Source organism: Archocentrus centrarchus, chromosome 8, assembly GCF_007364275.1.
Source record: "Archocentrus centrarchus isolate MPI-CPG fArcCen1 chromosome 8, fArcCen1, whole genome shotgun sequence".
Taxonomy (NCBI): Eukaryota; Metazoa; Chordata; class Actinopteri; order Cichliformes; family Cichlidae; genus Archocentrus; species Archocentrus centrarchus.
In genome coordinates this window covers 29,101,563-29,126,785 of record NC_044353.1, presented here as the reverse complement: position 1 = coordinate 29,126,785, position 25,223 = coordinate 29,101,563, and the positions used below count along the sequence as shown (strand labels likewise).

The 25,223-nt window shown below is 40.8% G+C and overlaps 1 protein-coding gene across 5 annotated transcripts; it reads right to left on the bottom strand.

The window, feature by feature from the left end:
- Positions 1 to 548: 548 nt before the first annotated feature.
- On the bottom strand, positions 549 to 24,699 carry setd1a (SET domain containing 1A, histone lysine methyltransferase). 5 transcript variants are annotated; one of them, XM_030735134.1, is made up of 21 exons: positions 24,555 to 24,699; positions 23,376 to 23,520; positions 23,191 to 23,289; positions 22,829 to 23,099; positions 22,207 to 22,337; positions 21,847 to 22,103; positions 17,525 to 19,211; positions 16,234 to 17,226; positions 15,602 to 15,769; positions 14,658 to 14,742; positions 14,404 to 14,546; positions 14,189 to 14,228; positions 13,919 to 14,105; positions 13,761 to 13,804; positions 12,364 to 13,655; positions 10,729 to 11,083; positions 9,992 to 10,173; positions 5,183 to 5,293; positions 4,200 to 4,319; positions 3,577 to 3,714; positions 549 to 3,465 (listed from the first exon to the last, which is right to left on the bottom strand). In XM_030735134.1, the coding sequence occupies exons 2-21, from the start codon at positions 23,511 to 23,513 to the stop codon at positions 3,292 to 3,294; spliced, it is 6,615 nt and encodes a 2,204-aa protein (XP_030590994.1). In that variant the 5' UTR covers positions 23,514 to 23,520; positions 24,555 to 24,699; the 3' UTR covers positions 549 to 3,291. The 5 variants fall into 5 exon arrangements, with proteins under 5 accessions (XP_030590994.1, XP_030590993.1, XP_030590995.1 ...); XM_030735133.1 differs by lacking the exon at positions 24,555 to 24,699 and adding an exon at positions 24,048 to 24,547; XM_030735135.1 differs by lacking the exon at positions 24,555 to 24,699 and adding an exon at positions 24,214 to 24,547.
- Between the last annotated feature and the right edge of the window lie 524 nt (positions 24,700 to 25,223).

Here is a 25,223-nt window from a genome sequence, read left to right as displayed (position 1 = left end):
ATATTTTGTCCAACTATTTTTCAGCTCAGGTCACCATCTGTTCTGTGAGCTTTACCACCTTTCTATGGTCACTGACAACAGTGAATCTTTTCAAATTTAAATGCTTCCTCTCAGTTTGAACAGGAAGCGTTGCAGATGCATTCATTTCCGCTACAGAGCTTCCTGTTCACTCAACATGTGAATAAAGTGGCATGAGTGAGAGCCATCAATTAAAAGTCACAATCACTCAGACACCCATGTTTGTTCAGTCTGAGCCTCAGCATACAGCAGGACACCTAGTCACTGAAAAAAAACACATGATTTTCATTTATTTAAAAAATATTTTAATGCACCATTAATAAAGGGTCCAACGCATTAATACAAGAGAAATATTGCAAATAATATTAAAATAATCATCAAATTAAAAGGAAAAACAATAAAAAATAAATGAATGGAAAGTATGTACATGTTTCCTCCTCATGGAGAGAGGACAAGGAACAACTTATTTACAGCTTGGAATCAAGTGTGTTTCTACGAGAAACAAACACCTCTACAATATTTACATGTACTTCTTTCTTTTTTTTTTTTTTTCCTTTCATTTTTTTCTCCTGTAGTAAAGAGGGTTGGTTTGTACTGAAAGGCTTTCATTGCAACAAAAAATATTTTACACATTTTCCTGTTTGGGAAAGAACAAAAAACAAACAGGAGTCTAGTTAAAAGTTCAACATCAAAGTTAAACTTTGGACGGCCATAGCCATGGTAAAAATGGACAACACAAGGGTCATCGAAATCCCCGTCTGCAGCGTATCACAAACTTGCTTAACCTCGCAGGGACAGACACGTTCACCTATATACACTGCAAACAGACTGTAAGCAGGATTTTTTTTTTTTTTTTTTTTTTTGGAGTTATGATTTTTTAGAAGGGCCACCTGAAATAAAATGTCTACTAATGAATTTTGCAAAGATCTGCAACACGGGGAGGAAAAAAAGAAGTTTAAGTCTTTGAACAGAAATGGACAAATCAAATAAAGGTGCCTTACAAAAACATCTGCCTGCACACTGAGCAACCCAAAGTGCCATTAAAGTTCTTCTTACATAAACTTTTGTCAACTTGGGCCTCTGCTAAAAATGTAGCAAAACTTGTAGCAAATGCCTGCAAAGCCAGCAGCACTGTTCTCACACTCATTTATGTACTTCAGCACTTAAGAAAACCAACTAGGGAGAAGAATTTGTAGAAAATGCTTCTCTCAAAGCGCATTTGCTGAAACCAAAGAATTAATAATAGATGCGGCGAGAAAATTTTGTTCACAAAAAACTTTTGTTGCCTTGCGTCACTGACATACATGCTTTTAACCAAACACACAATGGCTGTGATTGCTCAGATTTATGTGCCCTTTGTGAATCTGAAGAATTAAACAGTACATCCACAAACAGGGAGACACGGCCTCAACCATCCCTAGTCAAAAACACCATATCTTCTTTGTGACTTCCCTGTTGAGAAAATGGGATTGGCCAAGTTGTAGATGGCAGACAAGCTCTCCGAGGTCAACATATAGATATGCCCTCAATTATTGTGGTGGTAAAACCAGCTGTTGAAATTCATTTCTGATCCTGTGCTGAACTGCAAGTCACCAGCACAGCACTAATTACTCAGGAGCACACAATTTGTTAAAAGCAAGCATGTCAGTGTCCATAAGTTTGGAGAGGGAAAAAAAACAAAACAATGGGGACTATAATGTGATGCTCTTGTAGCAAAAATTTAGCAGTAACATAAAATTAAAACAGAACAGTTACCGGAAACTGAAATTAAATAGTTTCAGTGGGTTAAAACACTTTACTCTTATCCAGACAGGAGGCTGTTGCAAAATAGAGTAATGAACAGTGGAGAGGGAAAACAGATTTATAGGGCTGGTGAATCACAAAGCCACTGAGGACAGTGGATGGGTACACTGAAGCTCATGTCACTGTAATATACTTACAGCTAATGCAAATAAGTAACAATACCATTAATAACAGCAATAGTAATATTATATAATACTATCAAAAGAAAAAAAAAAAAATCTCCAAAACAACCTTCACACTTGGAAATCTTGCATAACTGAAAACCAAATTGATTGAAGTTTGTTATCTTAAAAGTTGCACCCTTAATGGGCGCTTCTAAAAACCCTGAATTTATGTGGTATTCCTGTGCGTCTCTGTACGGGCTTTGTAAGGGGAGGAGTTTTGACACTGGAGGAGCAATTCCTGGCCGACACTGACAAAATAAAGCTCCTTTCAGACATGAACTCCTCATATTAATCTGACGGCATCCAAATGTACCTGCATCTGAATAAACACCCTGGTTTCTGTAAAGGTCACAATGGAAATCTTACTGAGCAAAAGCCTGCAACATTTATCACTTTAAAAACAGGCAAAACTCTGCATGCTGCTACATTAACAGATAGTTACGCACAAGATTATGTTTGCACTTCTTGTGCATATTTGAGAGTCATTTGGCTCACAAGAGAGTGCCCTAAACAGTAGTAACTTCTGCACAATTATATTTTTTCTACCTACTGCATTTATTAAAGATTGAAACATCCCTCTCTGATGTGTTTTAGCTACACCCAATAAAGAAAAACGATATTTATGAGACACACAGTACAACTTTCACAGCAGCATGCAAACACATGGAAAGATGTTGCTTAGAGATAATGGCAGAGGAACTAAACACCCAAAGTGTGATTTCACTTCCCTAGAATGGATACTAACAATAGTCTTTCACAAAAATAGAAGCTTTTTGCAAGCAAGTGAAATATTTTGTGCGCATCAAGGGTATGTCAGCATGAAGTTATGAGGAACCTTAACGTAAAAATAACCTTTGTCTGACTGATGCCGTCACTTTAACAGACTAATGAAGCCATGTCTGAGAGTGCTTAACAACATTCTTCCTTTCTTTTGCTTTCATTATCTCCTTTCAAACGGATGTTGGCATCCAGTTAGAAAAACATTTCATGCCCTAATTCATGGACCAACTTCTTTGGAGCACCCAGTCAAGTCCAATAATACTGCCACTGATGAGCTGATGCTAAAGGCCAGATGACGCCAATCCAATCACCCACTAGCTTGTGGAAGTGCCTAGAGAATGAGAACAGTGTATGAAAAGTGCCAAGTGTGTGCGTGTCTGTTTCCTAAGTATAGTGAGGCTGGCTGTGAGGCCATCAGGAGGGGCAGCATAGGGTACTGGGGGTGGGTTTGTTTCAAGTTACACATTGAGGAGGGTGAACCCGGGCATGGCTGGCCACTGGAAAGTGAGGGAGAGAAGTGCATTCACTAGTTGAGTGTCCCACGGCAGTTCTCTGTTCCACACAGGCAAGGGATCTTGTTCTCCTCCAGTGGGAACTTGTAGTCGTAGGTGATCTCTTCATTGACGGCAATGGGTTGCTTTGAGTAGATCACAATCTTTTTCTGCGACTCTATGGTGATGACCTTGGCGTAGCAATTTGGCTGTAAGGAAAAAAAGAAGCAAAAGACTGATGAGCAAGAGCTACAGAAGTTCATCAGTCGACATCTAAAAGCATATCAGATTGACCGTTGACTGAGTGAGTTCAGACTTACAGTGCAGCAGTGGTTGATGAATCGTGCCAGGTTGCCACACTTGGTGGCATCTATAATAGTATCATGGTCCACTCTGAACAAGTAGCTGCTCCCAATGCCCTGCTGTGCGTACCGCTTCTCTCGATTGTCAGCCACCATCTGGACACAGAACATTTTCTCACTGACACCTTGCTAACGCTTACCCAACCACAACATCCAAGCACCATTGGCCTATTGAGCTTCACTGTCAAACATTTTAGACAATATGTGATATATTGGAATGGAATGGAAACTAATTTGGCTGTAGGTCAACCGACATTAAGCTGATACTGTTTTTTTCTTTTTCTTTTACAAATTTTGAAAATTCATGATAGATGACAATACAGACATCTCTGTATTGTCTAAGCTCTGCTGACTGTCATCTGTCATTGAAGTGCATTTCACATACAGTCATATCAATATTACCATGAAATAGAGCCCATCATTACAGAATTATTAAAGTTTTAATATTTCTAAAAGTATTTTACAGATTATGTTGTGGGAACAATAATGAAACATTTAACAACATGACAACAAGCTGTCCACATGTCATGAAAGTTTTAAAAACATCACTGGTCCAACACAGAACTGCAGATAAGTCATACCTGTCTGATGTTCTGACCCACATACTCAATGACCATCTCATCGGCAGCAATGGGCTCCATGGCAAACAGGCCCCATTCATGGATTCGGCTGCGTCCGAAACGAAGCTTCTTCTTGCGGAACTGCATAAAAGCAGACAGGACTTAATTTAAACAGAGCCTTGCTAAAAAATGTATGAACTTAGAAACTAAGCTGTCTTGAACCAATGGGCAGTTTTAATTTACAGGCTAGATCTTTGTTTTAAAATTGGATTTTTGTCAATTTGGAAAGGCAAACCAATCCAAGTTGATCATTTCTGTGTGAAAACCAGAAAAAAAAAAGTTTACTAGATAAGAAAATGCAAAATGGCCCAAACCCAAACACTTGGCCACTGCCCTTGTAGAGTGCATGTTTAACACACAGGCAGATTTGCAACTCTGACCCTGACTTTGGGTAAACAATGGCAGCTGAAGAAAAAGCCTCTTTCAACGCCAAAACAAAAAGCAAGGATGTCTTCCAATAAACTCTTAGACATCATATTAGGAAATTACCTGATTCATCTTGAAACAAAAAGATAAAACCATCACTGAAAGTTAAACTTCTGCATAGAGCCACAAGTTTCACCTTGCAATGGTTGGGAAAAACCTTTAGCACATAAGCAAACTGCAAGTTAAACCACAGTGCTTGGGTAAGAATTAGGTTTTGTCTGTATGTTGTAAAACATTTTGGTAAATATCTTACTAACTTCAGCTAAGCACTCTTAAGAGGGGAATCATTTTAGGCCTCTAGTATTATAAACTTAGATGACCTTTTGGTTGCACTCACGTGGGGTGAATCACCTTCAATATGCTTCGGAAAAACATTTTATCTTGTCAGATGGTAGAAAAAAAACTAATTTAAGGTTAAATCTGTTACCTAAAGTGACAGCCAAAGGTTGCTGTTTAACTTTGTCCTTCAATGTGTATTAAAGTGCCCTTATGAATACCGTGGCTGTTAGTGATTATACCTTAAGCTGGTTGAGTTTAAGCAGGTCAGAGTCCATGACAGCGGTGGTGCCAATGACAGTGAGAAGGCGGCGCTGCTCTGAACGTCTCTCTGATAGCACTCGGTTAGCACCCTGGCAGGAAACAAACACCAAAGAGGTTCAGAGAGTGTGACAATATTACTTCATCATATGGCCTTGATGTGTAGCAGACTGAACCTGAAAAACACCTTGACCTCAGTTTCCAACAGCTCAGCTCTTGTGGATGAGGTTAGTTTATGACAGAGATATGACTGGAAATGCTATTGTGCAAGAATGAAGTAAAATTTCCCCTTATTTTTCAATACTTCAGTCCTGACCACTGCCTTCCCTCCATCATGGAACAACCAGCAGAAGCAACAAATTCTTCAGACGTTCACTCGTGTTTCGTATACATATCATAAATTGAAAATTGATACACAATAACATATTCTATCCTTGAGAAAATGAAACCCCACTTTGAAAAAGTGGTTAGGAATATTTTAATCACAATCCTTATGATTTTTCTTTGAGGGAAGTTTGTTGGGAAAAACCCTGCAACTGTATAAATACAGAGGAAAGTATCAGTAATTGTTTTTTGAAAAAGCCATGAAAATTTGGTTTGAAAATGTGACCGCTGTTTCTTCTTCACACCACATCACTATGTACCTGAGGCAAGTAAAGACAATGCTCAAAGCAGAAGGGACACCTTGATCGGATATCAAAGATGCCGACTTATGTGGTGCCCCAGTTACCTCTCATTTGTGCAGGGCCTGAAGCTCTAGAAAGAACAAGCCACAGTTAACAAATAATGTGTGTGTAGTGTGAATATTATAAGGAAATATGTTTGTATCCATGGAAGCAGTGAGAGAAGGCATGAAGGCTGAATCGGAAACAGCGTTGCATAGCAACCCAGTTACGCTGATTTTCCACTTTGAACAACACAAACACTAAACGAGCTGCCTTTCCACATGTTCCTGTGTTCCACTGACAGTCTGGAATTGTGTGGCTGCACATGGGAGCAGTTACAGTTTAACGTGTGTGGCATATGACGAGCGTGAAGAACATCACTCACAATGTGACCCAAACTTTGCTTGAATTCTAAAAGAGGAACAAATCTATTCATGAGTTTAAAAAAAAAAAAGGCTGAATGCAGCAAAAATTATGAAAAAACCATCACAGAAATGGCTAAATTAAGGGCTATGACAAATGTGTGGGTATGTGTGACTCTCTCTGCCCTAAAAACAGATTTTTGTGGTGTCAATTTTTCGCTCCAGGTAGATTTTTCAGGGAAGCCTTTACTGCACTTGCAGTTAAGTAACATGAATGTGTTATCAACATAGAGCTTGAAATACTTACATACTTGATCAAAATACTGCAATGCATACACAAGACATGAGCTATGTTACTTCGCATCAACAGGCTCTAGTGTAACCAGGTAATGTTTTTGGTATGCTTGGAGAGATGGCCAGTGACCCCTAGATCACCTGATTAAAATTTTGCCATAACTGGGTAAAGGTAATAAATAAATAAATAAGCAAACCAAACACCATCTGGATCCGACCTTGATTCTAGATTTGGAGGCTACTTGAATTTAACAAGGGAAACTCCATTTAATGCATACTTTTGGCCATATCTCAGGTAAAAAAAAAAAAAAAAAAAAAATTTGACTTATCAATCTGATCACTCAATTCCCCTATTATCACCCACCTGACAAATCACAAATTTTCTCATTATAAGAGATTATGTTTTTAGAAAAAAAAAAAAGAAAATGAACACAAAATAAAAGCTATTGTAGTTCAAATTTTAAACCTTGGGAAATTATGGGCATGAACAATAGGACCTGTGTGTTCTCTCAGTGATTCAGTGTTTGGAGAGTGGCATGTTTGTGAGACAGACAACATTCAACTCATTTAAAATATCTGCTGGGGGCACCACTTGTTCAAACTTTAATTTCTTTCCCTCCATCCTCTTTCCATACCCACATTTAGTGGCTCCACACCACACAATTTAATAAGAACAATTGGCATAAATTAAAAAAACTTGTTTTCTATGATTTATTACACTTGTTATCCTTGTAATTTGTATCTTCATCATTTTTTTCTTTTTCCCTCTGGCTGAAAATGATGAATTACTTCATGTCTCATGTAGATAGTATGTTTGTGCAATTAAAATTTGTGAACTAATAGCTGTGCGCTTGTCCCTTTCCAGCTGAGGACCACCTAATCCAGCTGCATATTCATGGAAGTTGCATGCAGAACCCATTTTTTAAAAAACCCAAAGACCATACACTGATTCAAAGCCTCCAATTTTTCAATACATCAAATGTTCTCCTTTATTTTTAATGACACACCCAATCCACTTCTGCACTGAGAATACTTGTGTTGTGCAAATTTTTAGAGATGTTCTAAAATGCTTGAGAAATTCTTTTAAGCTGGTCTTTGCCATAGATGTTGCTTTGCTTTATGTATTCTTTCCAAAAATACCCTAAAGGTGTTATTCTTCTGTAGAAACACTTTGAAACATGTTATTTTGACAATGCACACTGGATGTTGTGTTATGATGCCTCTACAAAGTGTCTAGAGATTGTCAGTCAGTATATTAATATACAATTCAATAAATTTCATGACAACACTATTTCTCAGGTCACAAGATAGCATCATATTCCCAGATCACTGTTTAAGTTGGGACTATGAATGCACTTTGTGAGTCTATTCTCATTTCATGGATTAATGTTACAGGGTTGAAGACTGGGCATGATCCCAGAACTTCTGGTTCTTCAAAGCAGCTGTTGAATTAGTTATCAGAGCAAAATAGCCGTGAGGCCAAACCTACACAGGGTTACTCAGTGACAGCCTTAACCAGTGAAGCTTGTTTCGGCTGCACCACACTTGTGAGAGAAACTGGTTAAGATCGTACACAAACACTATGGCATTTCAAGGGAATAGATGTGACTGTCATGATCCCTTGACGTAAACTGACTCGTCACTGTTCAGTCGGGAAAGAATTCAGATGTGAAAGATCAGAATCTACTTCAAAAGAAAAATGACGGGTTTCCTGCCGGTGCTTGTAGACATGAATGGGGACACAAACAGGAATGTCCAGTGAGCTTCACTTGAAACAACATGCTCGTTTCAACATCCTGCCACTGGTTCAGAGGACGTACCCACTCTACTACACCCTCTACAGTATTATTTTAAAGGGCTTTTTTGTTCTCATGTCCTAGGTGTGCTGCTATTTGTTCTGAATATTCAAGAATACATGATACGAACATTCAAGTGGGCACAAACAACTAAACACAAAAAGTAAGGACATTTATGTTTGGTTGATTGGTTCTTTGTTGTAACAGTGCTTCTTGGCAATAAACCTTAGCCGATTTATTTCCCTTTAAACGGTGCCACATTTGTAAGGAATATGTGGGTTGAATGGAGATTTTTTAAAAACTTACATTAAAATCAACATGATTTGATTCACGTTGATACAGCTAACTAACAATATTTATGCTTTTTAAAATAACCGGTTTCCAGCTGTGTTAACATAATTAAACATAATAAAAACATAGTGCTTTTCTAATGGTCAATCCGCATTTTACTACAACAAATTTGGATTAGATAACACAATGTGCTGCAGGAGGATTGGCTGCTAAAAATCAGCACCTTTGTGCTTATGTAGATATTCCATTAAATATCAACAATTTACTGATTATTTACAATATCGCTGTTGTTTTGTTTAATTTTTTTTCTTCCATTTTTTGCCACAGCGGCTTTTTCTCAGCAGTGGAGAGAGACAGGAAATGGGGGAAAGATACAGGGGAAGACACGAGGGCAAATTGGCAACGGGCCGGGACTTGAACCCGCGCCGCCCACACTGCAATGCGTCATATGTATGTGGTCACCGGCTTCACCACTAAGCCACCCAGGCGACCCGTTTTGTTGAATTTAATGTTAATTTAAAATGACAAAGAATATGCTTTTCTTAAACAAACAAACAAAAAAAGACTGAAGCCTATGAACAGTACTGTGTGTGACTGAATTTAAATGATTTGTTCCACCCTGCATGGGCCTGTCACAGCTTCCAGGCAGCACAACTTCAGCAAAACCTGTATTATAAAAAGGTGCACACATTCATCATCTTCCTTCTCTGCCATTTGGAAATCCTCACCTTTTAACCAAAGTCCTAAAATTATCATTTCAACTGAGCCAAACAGAAATTACTTCCATTCTGAATGCCTGAGGGGTATTATCTAGCCACATGTCAACTTTACTCTGCAACACTAGAACCCCTAATAACAGTTTACTGAGGCAATTGAGACCTGGAGAATATAATTTTTTCCAAATAAAAAAAGTTCACCTGGAATAAGATCAAAATTCCATCTAAACCTTGTTTCAACTTTCCACAGTATCACATGCACGTCTACACCAACATTTTCACTGCTGACTAGATTAAGTGGGCTTTGGCTGTGTTGTGCACAGATTCACCTCACCTGCATTCTATCCTGTTTTCTCACCAACAAAAGAAGGAACAGATATACCAGGCTCTCCATCACACAAAGATTAGATTAGGAGAGTGAACACTGCATGAATAAGCTGTCGAGTGCATCACTCTATCAGATGGAGACTCATTATACGAAATGGCCTAAACAATTTGAAGGTACTACAAACATTTCAGCTAAGCTTCTCAACTGCTAATCTGACAGTGTAACAGACCTAAAACTTCTAAAAATTAAATGGCAAATTCATCTGTGAACCACAGATGAGTTTTGTCATGGAAAATAAATAAAAGACAATGCAGGTAAAAAGAAAGGAGTCTGCCTACCGAGCTGTCTACATTCTCCACCTCCCGTATGACCTGCTCGGGTAGGTCAAGGTCCAGGTAGACGTCCTTCTCCTTGCGGCTGATGGCGTAGTAGCCCTCGCTCCTGGCACAACCGGTCACATGCTCACGAAGCTGTCCATCTGTGTTCTTCTTTTTGCGGCGAGGATTTGGCAAATTGGTTAGTGCAGCCCAAAGGTCAAGGGCAATAACAGGGAACCAAATAATGATATTACCGAGCGCCTGGAGCCATAGGGATGTAAATAACATATATATATATATATATATATATATATATATATATATATATATATATATATATATATATATATATATATATATATATATATATATATATATATATATATATATCTCAAATGAAAGATCTTGATGTGCTCTATCCACTGTCAAAATTACAGAAGTAAAATATTAATAGAAATAGTTTTTCAACAAAAAAAACGAAAAGACTTAACTCTGAATGCACACAAGAAGTTGGTGCTAAAAGGGAATAAGTGCATTTATGACAAAGAAGAAAACATGAATAAAAAATGGCTCCAAGCCCTTATATTATTATTATTATATTAATGATCAAAATCTTTACTAAATTTAAAAACATAGTATGCAGATATTTAGTAATTCATAATAGTCATAGACCTTTTGCAAATTGTGTTACTGCTGTGTAAATTAACCCTAGTGGCCAAAAAATATTTAAGGTAAAATGTAGTCACGGAAAAGGATATTAGTATGGTTGACCCAGTGAGTGTCATTGAGCCAGTCAGAGCTATGGTCATCCTGTAGCAGCTTCTCATAAGTCTTCTTCAGAAACATCAAATCTTCACCGTCCAGACCAGAGTTCCAGATGTCATACAGGATGGTCATCTGCTCAAATTCACTGCGGTTTTCAAACTTCACAGCTGGTGGCTCGGGTGCTGGGACAGGTTTGGACCAGTTCTGGGATGATATTACTCCAGCCTCTTGCAAAAAGAGGCGCTCACTCTTCCTCACCTCTTCAACTACCTCTTCTTCAGTGTCTGAGCTAGACAACTCCCCAGATTCAAGCTCCTCCACATCCACATCTTCCTCCAAGTCTGAATCCTGCAGGACACACACAAAAAAAATACTGCCTTTTAGTTTCTAGTCTATCTGATATCTCCACTGACATATACAAATTATGACTCAAAGATATGGTCTCATGACAGGTAACATTTCAGTCATCCGATCCATCTGAACTACAAACAGGTGAAGTAAGACACAATAAAGACCAAACATGCAAATGAGATAAATTATTCTTTGGATCACCATCTGGTAATTACATTACATATAAAAGAAGAGATGCCTCAGAATCTATTTGACTTAGTTCAGAGGGTGACAACACCTGTTTTCACATGATGATTCAATTCAATTCAATTTATATAGCACCAAATCACAACAACAGTCACCTTAAGGTGCTTTATATAATAAGGTAAAGACCCTGTAATAATGCAGAGAAAACAGTCAGACCAACAATCAAGATGACCCCCTATGAGCAAGACTTTGTGACAGTAGGAAAGAGAAACTCCCTTTTAACAGGAAGAAACCTGATCATCATCTCCACCTGATGGAGGAGAATGAAGTCAAAAAACCATCCAAATTTGTCCTTTTTCACATATAGCACACAAATGAAGACAGTCTCATTCAGGTATGTTCTCACTCCAGAAGTAATCCATGTGAGCTTGGCAACAGATTGGCCTGGCTGAGTTACTGTCGTACCAAGCTGAGAATTCCGGCTGTTAGCTACCGGGACTGATCACTATCATCCCAGTTTACTAACGAGTGTGGCCATTAGCAGTTATTCTGAATACTTTTTGTATTCTGGCCAGAGGGTGTATTCTGACTGCAATTTTTTTCTGTCAGTGAAAAAAAGTGCACAAAACAGAAAATGTCAATTTCATTACGGGTCTTTTTTGTATGAAACAAAGCACCTGGCTGATGTTAGCTTTAAGCAACACTAAGGAAATATCAGTAATTCCACACTGATTTCATCAGTAAGGCTGATTACCATTCCTTGCAGAACTCTTCTCCAGGGTACATGCATTGCAAAGAACCCTCTCTGTTCTCAGACAAAACACACCCTCTGGCTAGAATACAAAAAGCAAAACATGCACAAAATAATGTTTCTGGTCATACTAGAAATGTATTCGTGGTACAGAAAGTCTAAAGCTTTATCGAGGGAAATTCTTTTGAAGTGTGTGAAACTCCTAAAAAATTCAAGTGTACCTGTAACAGAATGCCCACACTGTGTTTACCAGTGATGAGTCATCTCTACTGTTGCCTGTGGAATGCAGTGTTTATGGTTACGACAATCTCATTTACAGGAACAAACAAGGCAAATATACCTCCAGTTTCCGCTTCCTCTGTTTCTTGCTGGGCTGCTCCTTCTGTTTTTTTATGTGATGAGCATCATGGTTTTCTTTATCTTTTTGCTTCCTCTTTTTGCTCTGTTCCTGTTCAATTTCAAAACCTTTGCCAATTAGGTTCTTCTTCTTTGATGATGGAGAAACAGGTGTAACTTGGCCCATATCCTCAGAGTCACACAGCTCTCCCACTGCAGAGAAGTATTCTCCAACATCTCCCCTAGATGTAAGTGCATCTCCAATGACCTCCTCTGGTGCTTCAAGCACCCCAGAAATAGTGTTGAGGTCAGCTGGGAGCAAAACAGAAGAATCTTGTCTGGAGGAAGTCCTTTTGGGACCAGGTGGTACTGGGAGAACAGGGGGCTTGCAGTAGTTGTGCTCCATCAGGACAATTACAGCCCCTGGGCTCATAACAAGGGCCAGCGACTCTGGGGAGAAGTAATCTCCTTCCATCTTGTGTTCCTCTGCTTCATCAGATGTCTCTGTCTCCTCTGAGTCCCCAGCATCAGGGTCCATTTTCAAAGCTACATCAGCCAACACAGACAGGTCAGTTGTTGAAGCAGAGGCCAGCTGCAGGAGGCTGGAGGCCCCAACCTGTTCTCTTAGTCTCAACCTCTGCTCACTTTCTTCCTCATCCTCATCTTCCTCTCTGAGGGAGTGACAGGAAGAAGTAGACAAGCTGGATGTCCGAGGTCTGCCTCTGGACCTTTTGTTGACAGAAGATGGTGCTGGGGCCTCCTCAAAGGCCATTCTACACATAGAGGCATGGTCCAAAGGAAGGTTCTGCACAGTGCGACACACCATAACAGGAGGGGCAGGCGATTTGGAAGAGTCTTTGCCTGCACCCCGTTTGCCAGGGGATTTGACAGGGGTAGTATGAGGAGAAATGAGAGGTCCTCTCTTGGACTCCTCGATATCTTGGGTTCGTCCAGATGGGGGTACAATGAGTGCATTCCCTTCACCTGGTTTAGAGGCAAAGGGGAGCAGCTGGATGCCCTGACTGGGACGAGCTGATGGGGGTGAGGATGCAATGATGGGTGAATCCGGAATCCTGCCTGAGAGGAGGGGAGGTTCACCCAAAACTTGCGATGGAGATGGCGGTGCAGTTGGTGTTTGCATTTTGCTTTCGTTCTCGTCTGTAGAGAAGGAGACAGTCTTTTTGCGTTTCTTGAGCGGGGGCACAAGAACAATAGGGGACGAAGGGCGTGGGTATGTTGGTGAGGGTGGTTGCTTGGTAGGTGCTGTTATGTCTGCCTTGCCATCTTTCGTATCACCTGAAAAGAAAAAAAAAAAGATAAGAGGTTTCAAAGACTGACTCAAACTGAATGTTATGTCACTTGTGTTTTTTTTGCATTTTTAATGACGTTTATCAGACTAACCTGTTCTGACCTCTGCCTTTGGAACAACAGCTGCATTATTTTCCCTGAGAAAAACAGAACAAACATTGGAATGGTAAAAAGTTCACTGTTATATAATGTTGACAAAAAGCACTTCTGATTACAGAAGTAGACCAAAGACAGATTTACAAGTGTTGTACCCATCATCCTCTTTCTCAGTTGTGCTATCCATGGTTGACTCATCCATTGTGTCTGGTCCTTCACTCTCTGCCCGCTCTCCTTCCTCTTCATCCTCAGAAGAAGATGAAGATGAGGATCCTGAAGAGGAAGAGCCTTCAGAAGAGGATGAGAGGCTCTCATCATCACTGTCAGCACTGAGGACATCATCTAAAAACCAAGAAAAAAGAAAATGAACGCAAACACAAGAATATAAGTACGACACAGTAAGAATATAAAGTAATGTGTTTTACCATCAGACTCTTTTCCACTTTCCTCTTCCTCCTCATCCTCCTAAACATGAAAAAGGTTGAAAAAGGTTGTTGTTAAATATTCACAGTGAAATGCTGCCATCTAGCCAACTAAAAACATAACATGAGTTCAATCGTACTTGTTAATATCAAGTTATTTTTAAATTGTGCTTTATTTTAAATTAAAATTAAAAAAAAAAAAAAGAAAAAAAAAAGACCTTTTCAGTAGAAGAACCATCAGATGTTTCCTCTCCTTCACTGTCAAGCTCCCAAGGTTTGCGACTTCTTGGCTTCTTTTTCCTCCTCTTGTTGTCCCTTTCAGCTCCATGTCTGTCTGTCTCTGGTATTCGCCCATCAGCAGCTGAAAACAGGACAATTTAAGACTCACATGAAGCAGATCGATTAAATCCAAACCATTGTTTCTTTCTCTCTCTTTTTTTTTTTTTTTAATCTGAACTTCAGCTGAGCAAACCTTCATCATCTTCATCTGGTGGCGTTGAGGGTCGTGGCCGCTTCATGTCTCCCTCTTCAAGCTCCTGAGGTTCTTTCCTTTTCACCTGCACAGTTGAAAGTATTTAAAAATAAATAAATAAATCACTGCCTCACATCCAAGAATGGACTTTACCAGACAATTTTTCACTTTTTCTGTATTATTGTACTGTACAAAAATCTAAACATTACACAAACAGTATGACTGTACCAGCTTAGTTAGACTACACTCTTGACATTATTTATGGGGTTAAGCTTGATATACATACTGTGCTGTATGTGCTGCCAAGCCGTGAACCCTATGAAATAACCTTAAACGTAGCCTCAGGTGTACTCTAACTACACAGTGCACCGACATAAACTGCAACAATTATTATTGGTCAATTGTGTAGTAATATGCAGTGTAAATATTGTATATTAATGTGCACAAAATGAATGTCTCTGTGAAACGATGCTTTACTTGTATCTAGCCTGAGCATGATGACAATGCCTTTATGCTGTTTTCTTGTGTTTTTAGCACTGTCAGTCCATGTGCAAACTAAAATGATTCTGATGTCTTTTCCATCTCCTGGCATTGGCCAGGCCTCCTTTGAAAAAAATATTTTTAATATTAAGGGACTTCCTGGTTAAATCAAAAGATTTCAGTATAACTAAAATTCTGTATTTATTAGCTCCAACATGGAACTCAGTTTCAGTTACCACTTTTCTACACCACGTGCCTCAATAAGGTGACATTCAAACACCAGTTCCAACTATTTTTTTCAGTGGTGTAATGGCAAAGCAGACACTTCTGCACACAAATATAAAAGATGTAGACTGTATAGATTCCATGCAACATTGCAAATTAAGGCAATACTATACTAAGGATAACACTATCCTTCAAACAGGGAAATGAAATAAAGATTTGTTGCAGTAAAGTGATTTTACCTTGAAGGAAGGCAGTCGTAGTGCTCCACGGAGAGAAAAGCCCTCCATGCCACCACTCTTTGCCCAATCCACAAGAGACATGTGAGGCTCCCGTGGACGGTTGACCTTTTCCTCTTTTTTCTCATCATCCCGTAAGGCAGAAACCCCCCTAACCATCGTCTGGAATGGCTGCAAAAGGTATACATTTACCCTTTCAGAAAACCAATCACAATCTTTTTCCCTGGCCTTTTAACAGTCTCTCTTTAATATGATTAGCTGGCTGCTGAAATTAGAAAATAAGATTCAAACTGAGATGAAATGGTAACAGAAATGACAGCTTTCATAACAAAACCCCTTGCTAGTTATAAGAAAATTCTTTAGACTTAAATGGAGGAAGCACAATGTGCAAAAACAAAGCATATGGAAAGTAGTAAAGTTAGTGGTAGTTGTTAATCTAAAGAATTGGCTTGACAGCAAGCAAGGATTTGTTAGAAAATTTAGTCAAGGATTGCTGCAACAGATTTAATATCAGAACAAGAGTAAATTAGGTAGATTTTTTTCCCCCTCTTTTTTTTTTTTTTTTTTACTTACAAACAAAAAAATGCAAGCTTAAAAGGCAAACCACCATTACTGTTGAGACTGGTCTTCCTCACCTTGGCCTTGGTCTCCTTCCGCTCCCACCACTCGTCAAAGGTGGCAAAAGCTACATTCTCCACCATCTTGCGATTCAGGTCCCTCTGCATGATGTTTTTCATTTCTTGGATGAGAGTGGCCAAGACCATCTGCACTGTGGCTTCGTGAGGATTCTCTGCCAGCATGGACATCTCATCCCCTGGAGCCCTGTACTCATCTCTTTCCCCAGGCAGCATGGTGCCATAACCAGGTGGGGGCATATAAGATGGATAGTGTGGAGGTAAGACATGTGGCGGCCAGCCAGTGTGGGGAGGCGGGATGCTATGGTGTGGATGGGGTGGTATTTGAGTGCTGTGGGGGTCAGGGTAGGGATAGGGCATGTGGGGGGGCATGTAGCGGTGGTCTTGGTCATAATGAGTGCCTGCCCCACTACCCTCTTGGTCCATGTAGGGGTGGTGTGTGTGATGTGGTGGTATAGAGTGGAGATGGTAAGAGTTGTAGTCTGCAGTAGCTGCCTCACCTGGGCCTGGGGTGTCACTGGATGATGACATGCGCAGTTGGTGTAGGCGACTTAACATGTGGGTCTGCATTTGGAAGGACATAGGAGTTCCACCACTGTACTGATTCATCAGCTCCATGGAGCTGGCATAGTCATACATGTGGTGGGGCATGGGGGGAGGATACTCTGGGTGCAGCTCCATGTGAGGAAGAGGAGGAATCCCTGGTGGAGGTGGAGGTTGGAGGGAGTAACCAGGGGGGGGCGGAGGAGGCAAATGAGGAGGGTAGGAGGGTATGGGAGGGTGCATTGAGGTGCCAAAGTGCTGTGAAGAGTCAGAGATAGGTGGAGGTGAAGATGAGGGGTCTGTTGTTTGTGAAGGCATGGCAGCCTGTGATGATGAAGGTGAAGATCCTGAAGTGGCTGATGGCTGGTGAGTGTTGACCGTTGTTATGGTAGTCGTCTCCTCCTCCTCATCTGAGATCTCCATGTCTTCCCCTGACGAATGGGGAGAGGCCTGAAAGAAAACAGTTTACTGTCTTAAGTTGGGAAACCACCCAGATGCTGAAGCAATTTCTCTGAAATCACCACACTTGAGTGTTATTTTTTCTACCCCACTTTGGAAACACAGAAACAGGTACATCAAAATACCAAAAGAAAACCAAACATGAACATTATGTTTAGACTTCACTCAGAATGTTAACAATCACTGTGTGGGTACTGAAGATGTCTTTGTTGTTTTTTAATCAATTTGCATCAAATATTTCTTTCTTTGCTGGGTAACTGGTTTCTATTCATAAACATACTGATCATACCTGACTCTGTCCATTGTAAGGGGGTGTGTGTGCTCCTGTCCGGCTCTGTGCATCAGCAGATCCAGCCTGTGAAGTCTCTTCCTGCAAAGCTCCAGTCCCTGCCGGGCCTACTTGGGTCTGGGTTTCTTCCGGGGGTGGGATGTGGGGAGAATAAGTGGAAGCGGGTGGTGTAGATACTTTAAGTACCGTGGGACTCTTCCTACCTTCTCCCCCTTTTCCTCGTTTCCTTCCTCTGTGGCCATCTCTGTCTCTTTCTCCTTTCCGCCTATGGTCTTTCTCCCCACTGTCTCCCACCTGCTCCCTCTCCCCTTTTGCATCACTTGACCGTCTTGGTCCATCCCCACTTTTGCCCCCCTGCTTCTCCTCTTTCCTATCCTCCTCATCATCTTCATCAGAGGCAAGAAAAGAGAATTTAGCCTTTTGTTCTTTCAAAAGCATTTCAATACGAGAGTCAAGACTGCTACTGTGGTAGACAAATGGTAAACTCTCATTGGTGGAATCTGGCTCTGGGGAGGAGGAGTCCCGCTGAGGGGGTGGAGGTGAGCTCGAAGATGAAGAAAGATGGTGGGGAAGGGAAGTAGACGAAGGGGAATTCGAGGAGGAAGCAACGGTGGGATGGGGCGGAGAAGAAGGTGGGGGTGTCTTGGGTGGGGCAGGTGGGGTGCTAGGACGACGTTTGGGCTTTGTCCATTGCTCTTCACAGGCAGGACTACCCTGGTTGAAGTCCAGTGTTCCAAGTGTCTCTGCTACAGCTGCTGCAATAACAGAAGCAGGTGGAAGAGGAGGTGGGGGAGGTGGAGGCAGAGCGCTGTGGTGACCATGGTAGTCTTTGTCAGCACCTAATGAAGGAAGAGAACCCCTCTCAGTGAGGCTTGTGCTCCCTAGGCGAGTGGAAATGTCCAATCCCTGAGGAGGGGCTGGGGCAGGCTCTTTGGAGGAATATGCAGAGTAAGATGATGGGGGAGGAGACATGCTGTTAGACGAAGAGCGGTACGAGTTGGAATTGTACCTGGGGTCAGAACTGTTGGAGTAGTCACTGTCTCTGTCCCTGTCTCTATCTCGCTCTCTATCTCGATCTCTGTCTCGGTCCCTGTCCCGGTCGTGGCTGCTTCTTCTGCGGCTGCTGCTGCCATGGTGGTTGTGAGAATGATGGTGGTTACGGTGTCTCTGGTGGCTGTGGTCACCTGACCGGGAGCCCAGGCTATCTCGCCTGTACCCCCTGTCATCCCTGCGATCTGAATGGTGGTGGGAGTGATGGGAATGGTACTTTGAGGAAGAATTTGTGTCCTGCTGGTGATGGTAAGATGACCTCCTGGAACCAATCCCTGCTGGCCCATACCGTCCCCCTGAGTCTCTTTCACGTTCCCTCTCTGGCATTAGGGGTTGATCATATTGGTTGGCGAGAGGTGGTGGCGGCATTGAGGAGTGGTGTGACATGTGTGGCCCAGGTCCTCCAGCACTGGGGTAAGGGGGGTAGCATTGCGGCTCATTGGGACGGTATGACGTGTTTGGGGGGTACAAAGGACGACCCCGGTGGTACACTGAAGGTTCCTGTGCTTCATCAGAGTAGCGGGACACTTTGTATCCTCCAACTGTAGCTGAGACTGCAGAAGACGAAGATGAGGAAGGTAACATGTCCTGGGGAGGGTAGCCACTGCCCATAGTGCCAGTATTGTATCCACTATGCCTGAAATACAGAAATAAGGAAATTATGTATGAACTGCTAAATCATACAGTGATGCTGATTGACTTTCTGTGAAATGGTGAAATCAGACTTGTATTTTGAAGTGACTTTTCAAATGTTTGCTCATTCCATCCGCAGGATGATAGATTCATTAAAGAACAGCAGACTTTCTAACAACGGAGATGGTGTTGCCACCAATTTATGTTCCTCTAACAGATACGTAGCTTCAGAACTTTACTTTGAAATCAGTCTAAAGGTGATTTCAATTCCTAGTTTCATCAGCTACTTTTATGTCCTTTATGCAAAACAATAAATGTTCAAATATTTGCAGAGCAGTCTAATGGAGGAAAATGCTACCACAAAACCCAGCTAACTACTCAATGCCACATAACTGAAACAAACAACATGGGAGCAATTCCCACCTCTATGCAAGCTAAGTAACATAACACAACAAAACAATCACATGAGCTGCACAAAAAAAGGTATAAAGATTTTAATTACATTTTAGTAGATCATATCAGGTGGGAATCAACAGGCACCCACGATATGATAGTACTGTAATAACATATTGTGAATTATCACCTTTTTTCCAAATGCAACTTATGTCCTCAAAGTTAAACTTTATCTTTTATCCAAGATATTGACAAAGTTATCCCACTTCAGCTATTTTCTGGCTGCAAAATGAGACTGTCAAGCAAACCAACACTTTCACTAAAACCTGCCATAAATGTTGTCATAACCTGGAGCAACATGTTGCCCCCCCCCCCCAGCTAACATTATCCCAGGATGGTGGTGCACGAGATCAGATGAGTATTCCCTGTGTATTATTTATTTAATAAAATATTGATACAATATCACCACACAAAACACTGTGACACTATGCTGTATTGACTCCCCCACCACCACCCCTCTTGAATAACATACAATTGTGTAAATGTTATCTAGTGATATCACACATAAATGTGATGAGTTATACTTTTATTTTAAACACAATATTGTACAGTCCCTTGACAATGGACTTACAGTACTTTGCAAAAGTCTCAAGCCACCCCTCATTTCTTTTTATTTTGCTTTCAAGGAACCAGACTGTCATTTTTTTTAATGACCTTGAAAAATGGTTCTCCGGGCTTTCTGAAGGTCTTCCAAAGGTTTTCTTTTGACATTGGCTGCTTTTTCACTCATTTTCAGCCCAGTCCTTGTACCTGACCATTTTGAGAAGATTTGTTTTTTGCTTGTTAAGCCACTTAACATGGACTTGTGAATCACTCAAGCATAAAAAAGGCACCGAACCTGAGAATGAACCAGTGTTGCGTCTACACATAACAGACAACTTAATAAAGAACCCATTTTAAATTGTATCTTTAGGCACTTTGTTACTAGCAGCTTGTAAGTTGTTCTCATTTCTTTGGTCAAATCTACAAAAAATGCCAAAGATAACACAGTTTGACATGCATGAAATAGTATCTTTGCACCAAAAAAGTGATTCCCAAAGAGCTACTAGCCAATAACCAGGCTTATCTCAGCAAGCTGTGCAGTGCGTCCTAAAAAACATCTGAGGAAACTGGATAAATGGAGGAGGAAGAAAAAAAAAACAAAAAAAAACTGGCAGGCCAAAAAAAAAAAATCTACAGAAGTTGAACAGAATCTGAAGGTCATATCCTTAAGAAAGAGGGAAAAACTCCAGTAGAGACTTGAAACAGGACATGAGAGGCATCTGGCCCTTTAGCCAATTATTGTACACTGAAGCATCATCAGAAATGGTCTCAATGGAAGGGTGGCTGTGAAGAAGAGATTCATAAGGAAGGAAACATTGAGAAAACTCTGAGGTGTCCCAAATTACATAAGTACTGGGCTAAAAATCACTGGCAACAAGTCTTATTAATTGAAATTTCTGGTTCAAATCATCGTCAATATATATGGAGGCAGTCGGGAGAGAAGTACATGTCCACAACCATCTGTAAAACACGGAGACTCTGTCACGGTCTGGGGCTGTATTTCAGCCAGTGGTGTTGGTGATCTTCTCAAAATTGATGGATGAAAATGCAGAAAAATACCACCAGATTTTGAACCACCATGCAAAACCGCCTGGAAAGTGTCAGACAACAGCTTCACTTTTCAGCATGACAATGATCCCAAATACACTGCCAATGCAGTGAAAGACATTAAAAGCAAAAAAAAAAAAAACACACAACAGACACTATCAGTCAGACTGGCCTCTCCAGAGCCTGGATCTCAACATTACTGAGGAGACAGTGAAGGAACAAAAGACAGCTAACATCCAAATAAGAGCTTTGAATGTCCTTCAAGATGCCTGGAGAACTATTCCCGAAGACTACTTAAATAAATGACAAGAGTTCAGGTTATGCTGAAGAGTAAAGGTGGTTATACCAAATACTGACTTTGAAGCTCATTAGAATTGTACAAATTCTGTTTTCGCCTTGTTTATTGAATTTCTATGTATGTTTGCACATTTCAATGAACTGCTGTAACTATTTCTCATTTTACTAGTAAAATATAAATAAATGCGGGGTGCCTCAAGACTTTTGCAGAGTACTTGAAATCAAAACCAGAATAGTGAGAGCACTTCAAGTAATTTTTATTTAAGTAGTTTTCTTTCAGTTAATTATTCACAACTAACCTTCCGCCAGCATAGCCCGAGTCTTGTGAAAAAGGGGTCCCAGATCTGGAGCTGTAAGGTGTTCCTCCACCACCCTGAGATGAAGCAGTGGAGCTTGGGGTGTAAGGACCTGCCATAGAGGAGGGGGGCGTGTCTAGACGCTGATCACCAAAGCCAGTATCTACAGAACAAGGTGTGACGTTTCCCGATGTGAGGGCCTGGACCCCTGCTGCCAAAACTGCAAGCTCACTGGAAAGCCTCCGCCTGATTTCTGATGGCTATGCAAAAATATATAAAATTAAATGCATCTTAATTCCAATTGCCATTAAGATTTTAGATGATAGTTAAATAAGTGAGGAGACATCTGTGCAGTCACAATACCGTGTCAGATTGTGGCTGTGTTGGAGCCTGAGGCTGAAGTCTGTCTGTCAAAGCCTTGCCTCCCAAGGGCACTGTCTGAGGAGTGTAGGACCCGTTTACTATCAGGTCATAATATTTCTGCCTCTGTTGGCCTGCATCAAAACAAAAGTTATAGGAAGATAAATGCAATTTGGATCAACACAGATACAAACCATTTATATGAAATAAGTTTTCCATTAAACACTTCTTTAGTTGTAACTACAGATTAAGTTCAGTTTTTTAAAATTTCATCAACCAAGCTGGAAACACTTGGCTTAGACTCTGGCATAGAACAAGAAATACCATTTATCTTAAAAGTCCAAAAAATGAATCATGTTTCAAAAGTCGAGTTATTGCGTTAAACAACTGTTATTACAAATTTTAAATAACATGTTTAGAAGCTTATGTAGATTTTGCAGGACATCCACTCTCAGTTCAAAGCAAATGTTTTAAAGATATAAACAGTTATAAGTAAAATTCTCCTGTTTATACTGCTTTATCATTTCCCATTTAAAAAAAAAAAAAAAAAAAAAAAAAAAAAAACTATCTAAACATCACTGTAACAGTGTGCATCAGATGCCATAGAGGAAGCATTTTAACTTACCTTTTATATCCAACTGAGCATGAATCATGTTGCCCATGACAGAGGTGTTGTGCAGATGCTTGACTGTGTCCTTGGCTCCTCTGGTGCTGGTGAACAATACTCTGGCCAGGCCCAGGTGCTTTCTAGTCTTGGGGTGAAACAGGATCTCCATTTCCTCCACCTCCCCAAACTTGGCACACATTTCTGCCAAGAAGGGCTCCTTGATGTTGTCATTGAGTCGAGCAAAGGTCACCTCCTTGAGAGGTATGGGACCCACATAGAACTCATCAAGCTGTGATGAAAAGTGAAAAGATCAGTGAAAAGACATTCAAGAGATAAAGCTCCTGAGATGTGTAAAATGAGCACTGATCAAGTATTCTCACCTTAAACTTCGGCACTGGCAAGGACAGCTCTGTATACCTGGACCACAGTCTACGTGGTCTAGGGTCCCGCAGTTCTCCCACAGGTGGAAATCCAGAGTCCTGGGGGAAAATAAACAGGATGCAACATAAGAATAAAACTTGAGAAGATGGAATATAAAATTTTAAACAAATGAACGTGAACTCACTGGCACACTGAAATGCACTCCATCATATCTGTAGATTTTCTGGGTGACACGCCTGATGGCTGGGTCCTGGACGAGTTTGTAGCTTTTCCACTGCAAACTGACAGCTTTTTGTGAATCTGCCCCACCGTCTGGATCCATCCTACGACTGAGTGACAAAGGAAGACCACCATTACACACACACAGTGCAGAAGCTACTGACAGGAAAAGGAAAAAAATAAATCACAAGTATCAGCACAGAAAGGGAAACTTTAAAACAATTCTCTGCAGAATAAAGTCAAACTCATGTAAAACGCTGCAGTAATTACAGCCTGTTGGCACTCAGTATGGTAACCTGACAGACTAGCGAGCTGCGTCACATCAGCTGCTAACGATGAACTTTTCGGACATTAACCTAACAATTACATTTCTTCTTGCAGGGGTAAAATAAATAGATTAAACAGGATAGTGATGGGAACGGTGTTAGGCGCGGATATGATGCCGTGTGCTGTCAAAACAATGATCACCGTTACGTCACTGACCATATACTTCAGCTAGCCACCTGCTGTTAGCAAAGGCTAACCAACAAAATGCAAACTGTGCTGCTTTCCGGCATAATGAAAGATTTCACGTTAAACGCACAGAATTACGCTTCCGAAGTATTCGGTAAAACGCCCACCTATCCTTTTCTCTTACCTAAGGTGAAAGCATCGCGATGGTAAATTAGTTATGCCTTCTCGCTTTAGCTAGGTTAAGTCAACGCTACGGTAAGCTAATGCTAGCTAGCAAGACCGTTAGGAGTTAAAACTGTGTTCTTCGTGTCTCTCAACCCACATCGATCAATTTTTTACCAGTTACGTGCCTCTCTGCGAGGCTCTGTTGACTCGTTTCACCTTCAGTTTGCTTAAATTCAGACCTCTCTCCTCTTCGAGACCTACTGCCCGCTCATCCGAAAGTAGCAACCCGCCGCTACAGTGTAGGCAGCTCCAGCCAGGCCCGGGAGACGAACAAGAAAAACACTGAGTCCCTAACACTCACGGTTCTCCTCCGGCCCGGCTTTAACGCAAACCCGATGAGCTAAAACGATACCACTACCATTCCGATAGTTAGTCAAAGCAACAACACGCCTCTACGAGCGACAGAGCCATTGTTTTCGCTTTAAAATCCTGATATTGTTGCGAGAGCGGCCATCGCGTAACTAACCTGAAAGCCTCGCCTGTTCTCCATCAGTGTGCTCAAAATGCAACCTGCGATTACCCACTGGCACTTTCTTCAAACGTGAAACTAATTACAGCGAACTTTCACACCGATGCATAATACTGTGCATAAAACAAAATTAAAACTTCTTAATGAAGATAGGGTCCTTTATTTTATTTATGGTGAAATTTAGGCAATTTTAAAATTTTGTTTGAATCTGCTTCTACATTCTCAAGTATAAGAAGGTGGCCAAAGCTCCCCCTAGCGGCCGAAAGTAGGTAAACCTGCTTTCACATTTGTCAGACTGACATTATACTTGTAATTAAGACTTTAAAGGAATGTATTTAAAGATATTACGTGTATTTATAGAGAAAGTTTTAAGTTTATTTGTCAATTATACAAGTATAATGTGCAGTGAAATGCTTCAGTACCAGACCCACTGTACCAGTAGAGAGGAAGACAAAAATAGAGAATTCCAAACAACTTTTTATTTTATTTTATTTTAGCCACTTAACATAAATAACTACTACTGTTGAGTATTAGTTAGGTAGTGGGTGAGGTGGGCTTAACTTGCAACCTCATTTAGCAGTCTGGTGGCTCCTCATTCTTTCTGTCCTGGGTGGCTGGGATCCCTTGCAATCTTCCTGGGTCCAGATCTGTATCATTTGATGTATA

Coding starts and splice junctions, on each gene's coding strand:
- setd1a (XM_030735134.1), bottom strand. CDS start 23,513: ATGGATCCAGACGGTGGGGCAGATTCACAAAAAGCTGTCAGTTTGCAG. Junction 14,229..14,403: donor ATGGTTCTTCTACTGAAAAG/GTCTTTTTTTTT, acceptor TTTCATGTTTAG/GAGGATGAGGAGGAAGAGGA. Junction 4,320..5,182: donor TTAAACTCAACCAGCTTAAG/GTATAATCACTA, acceptor GCTTTTATGCAG/TTCCGCAAGAAGAAGCTTCG.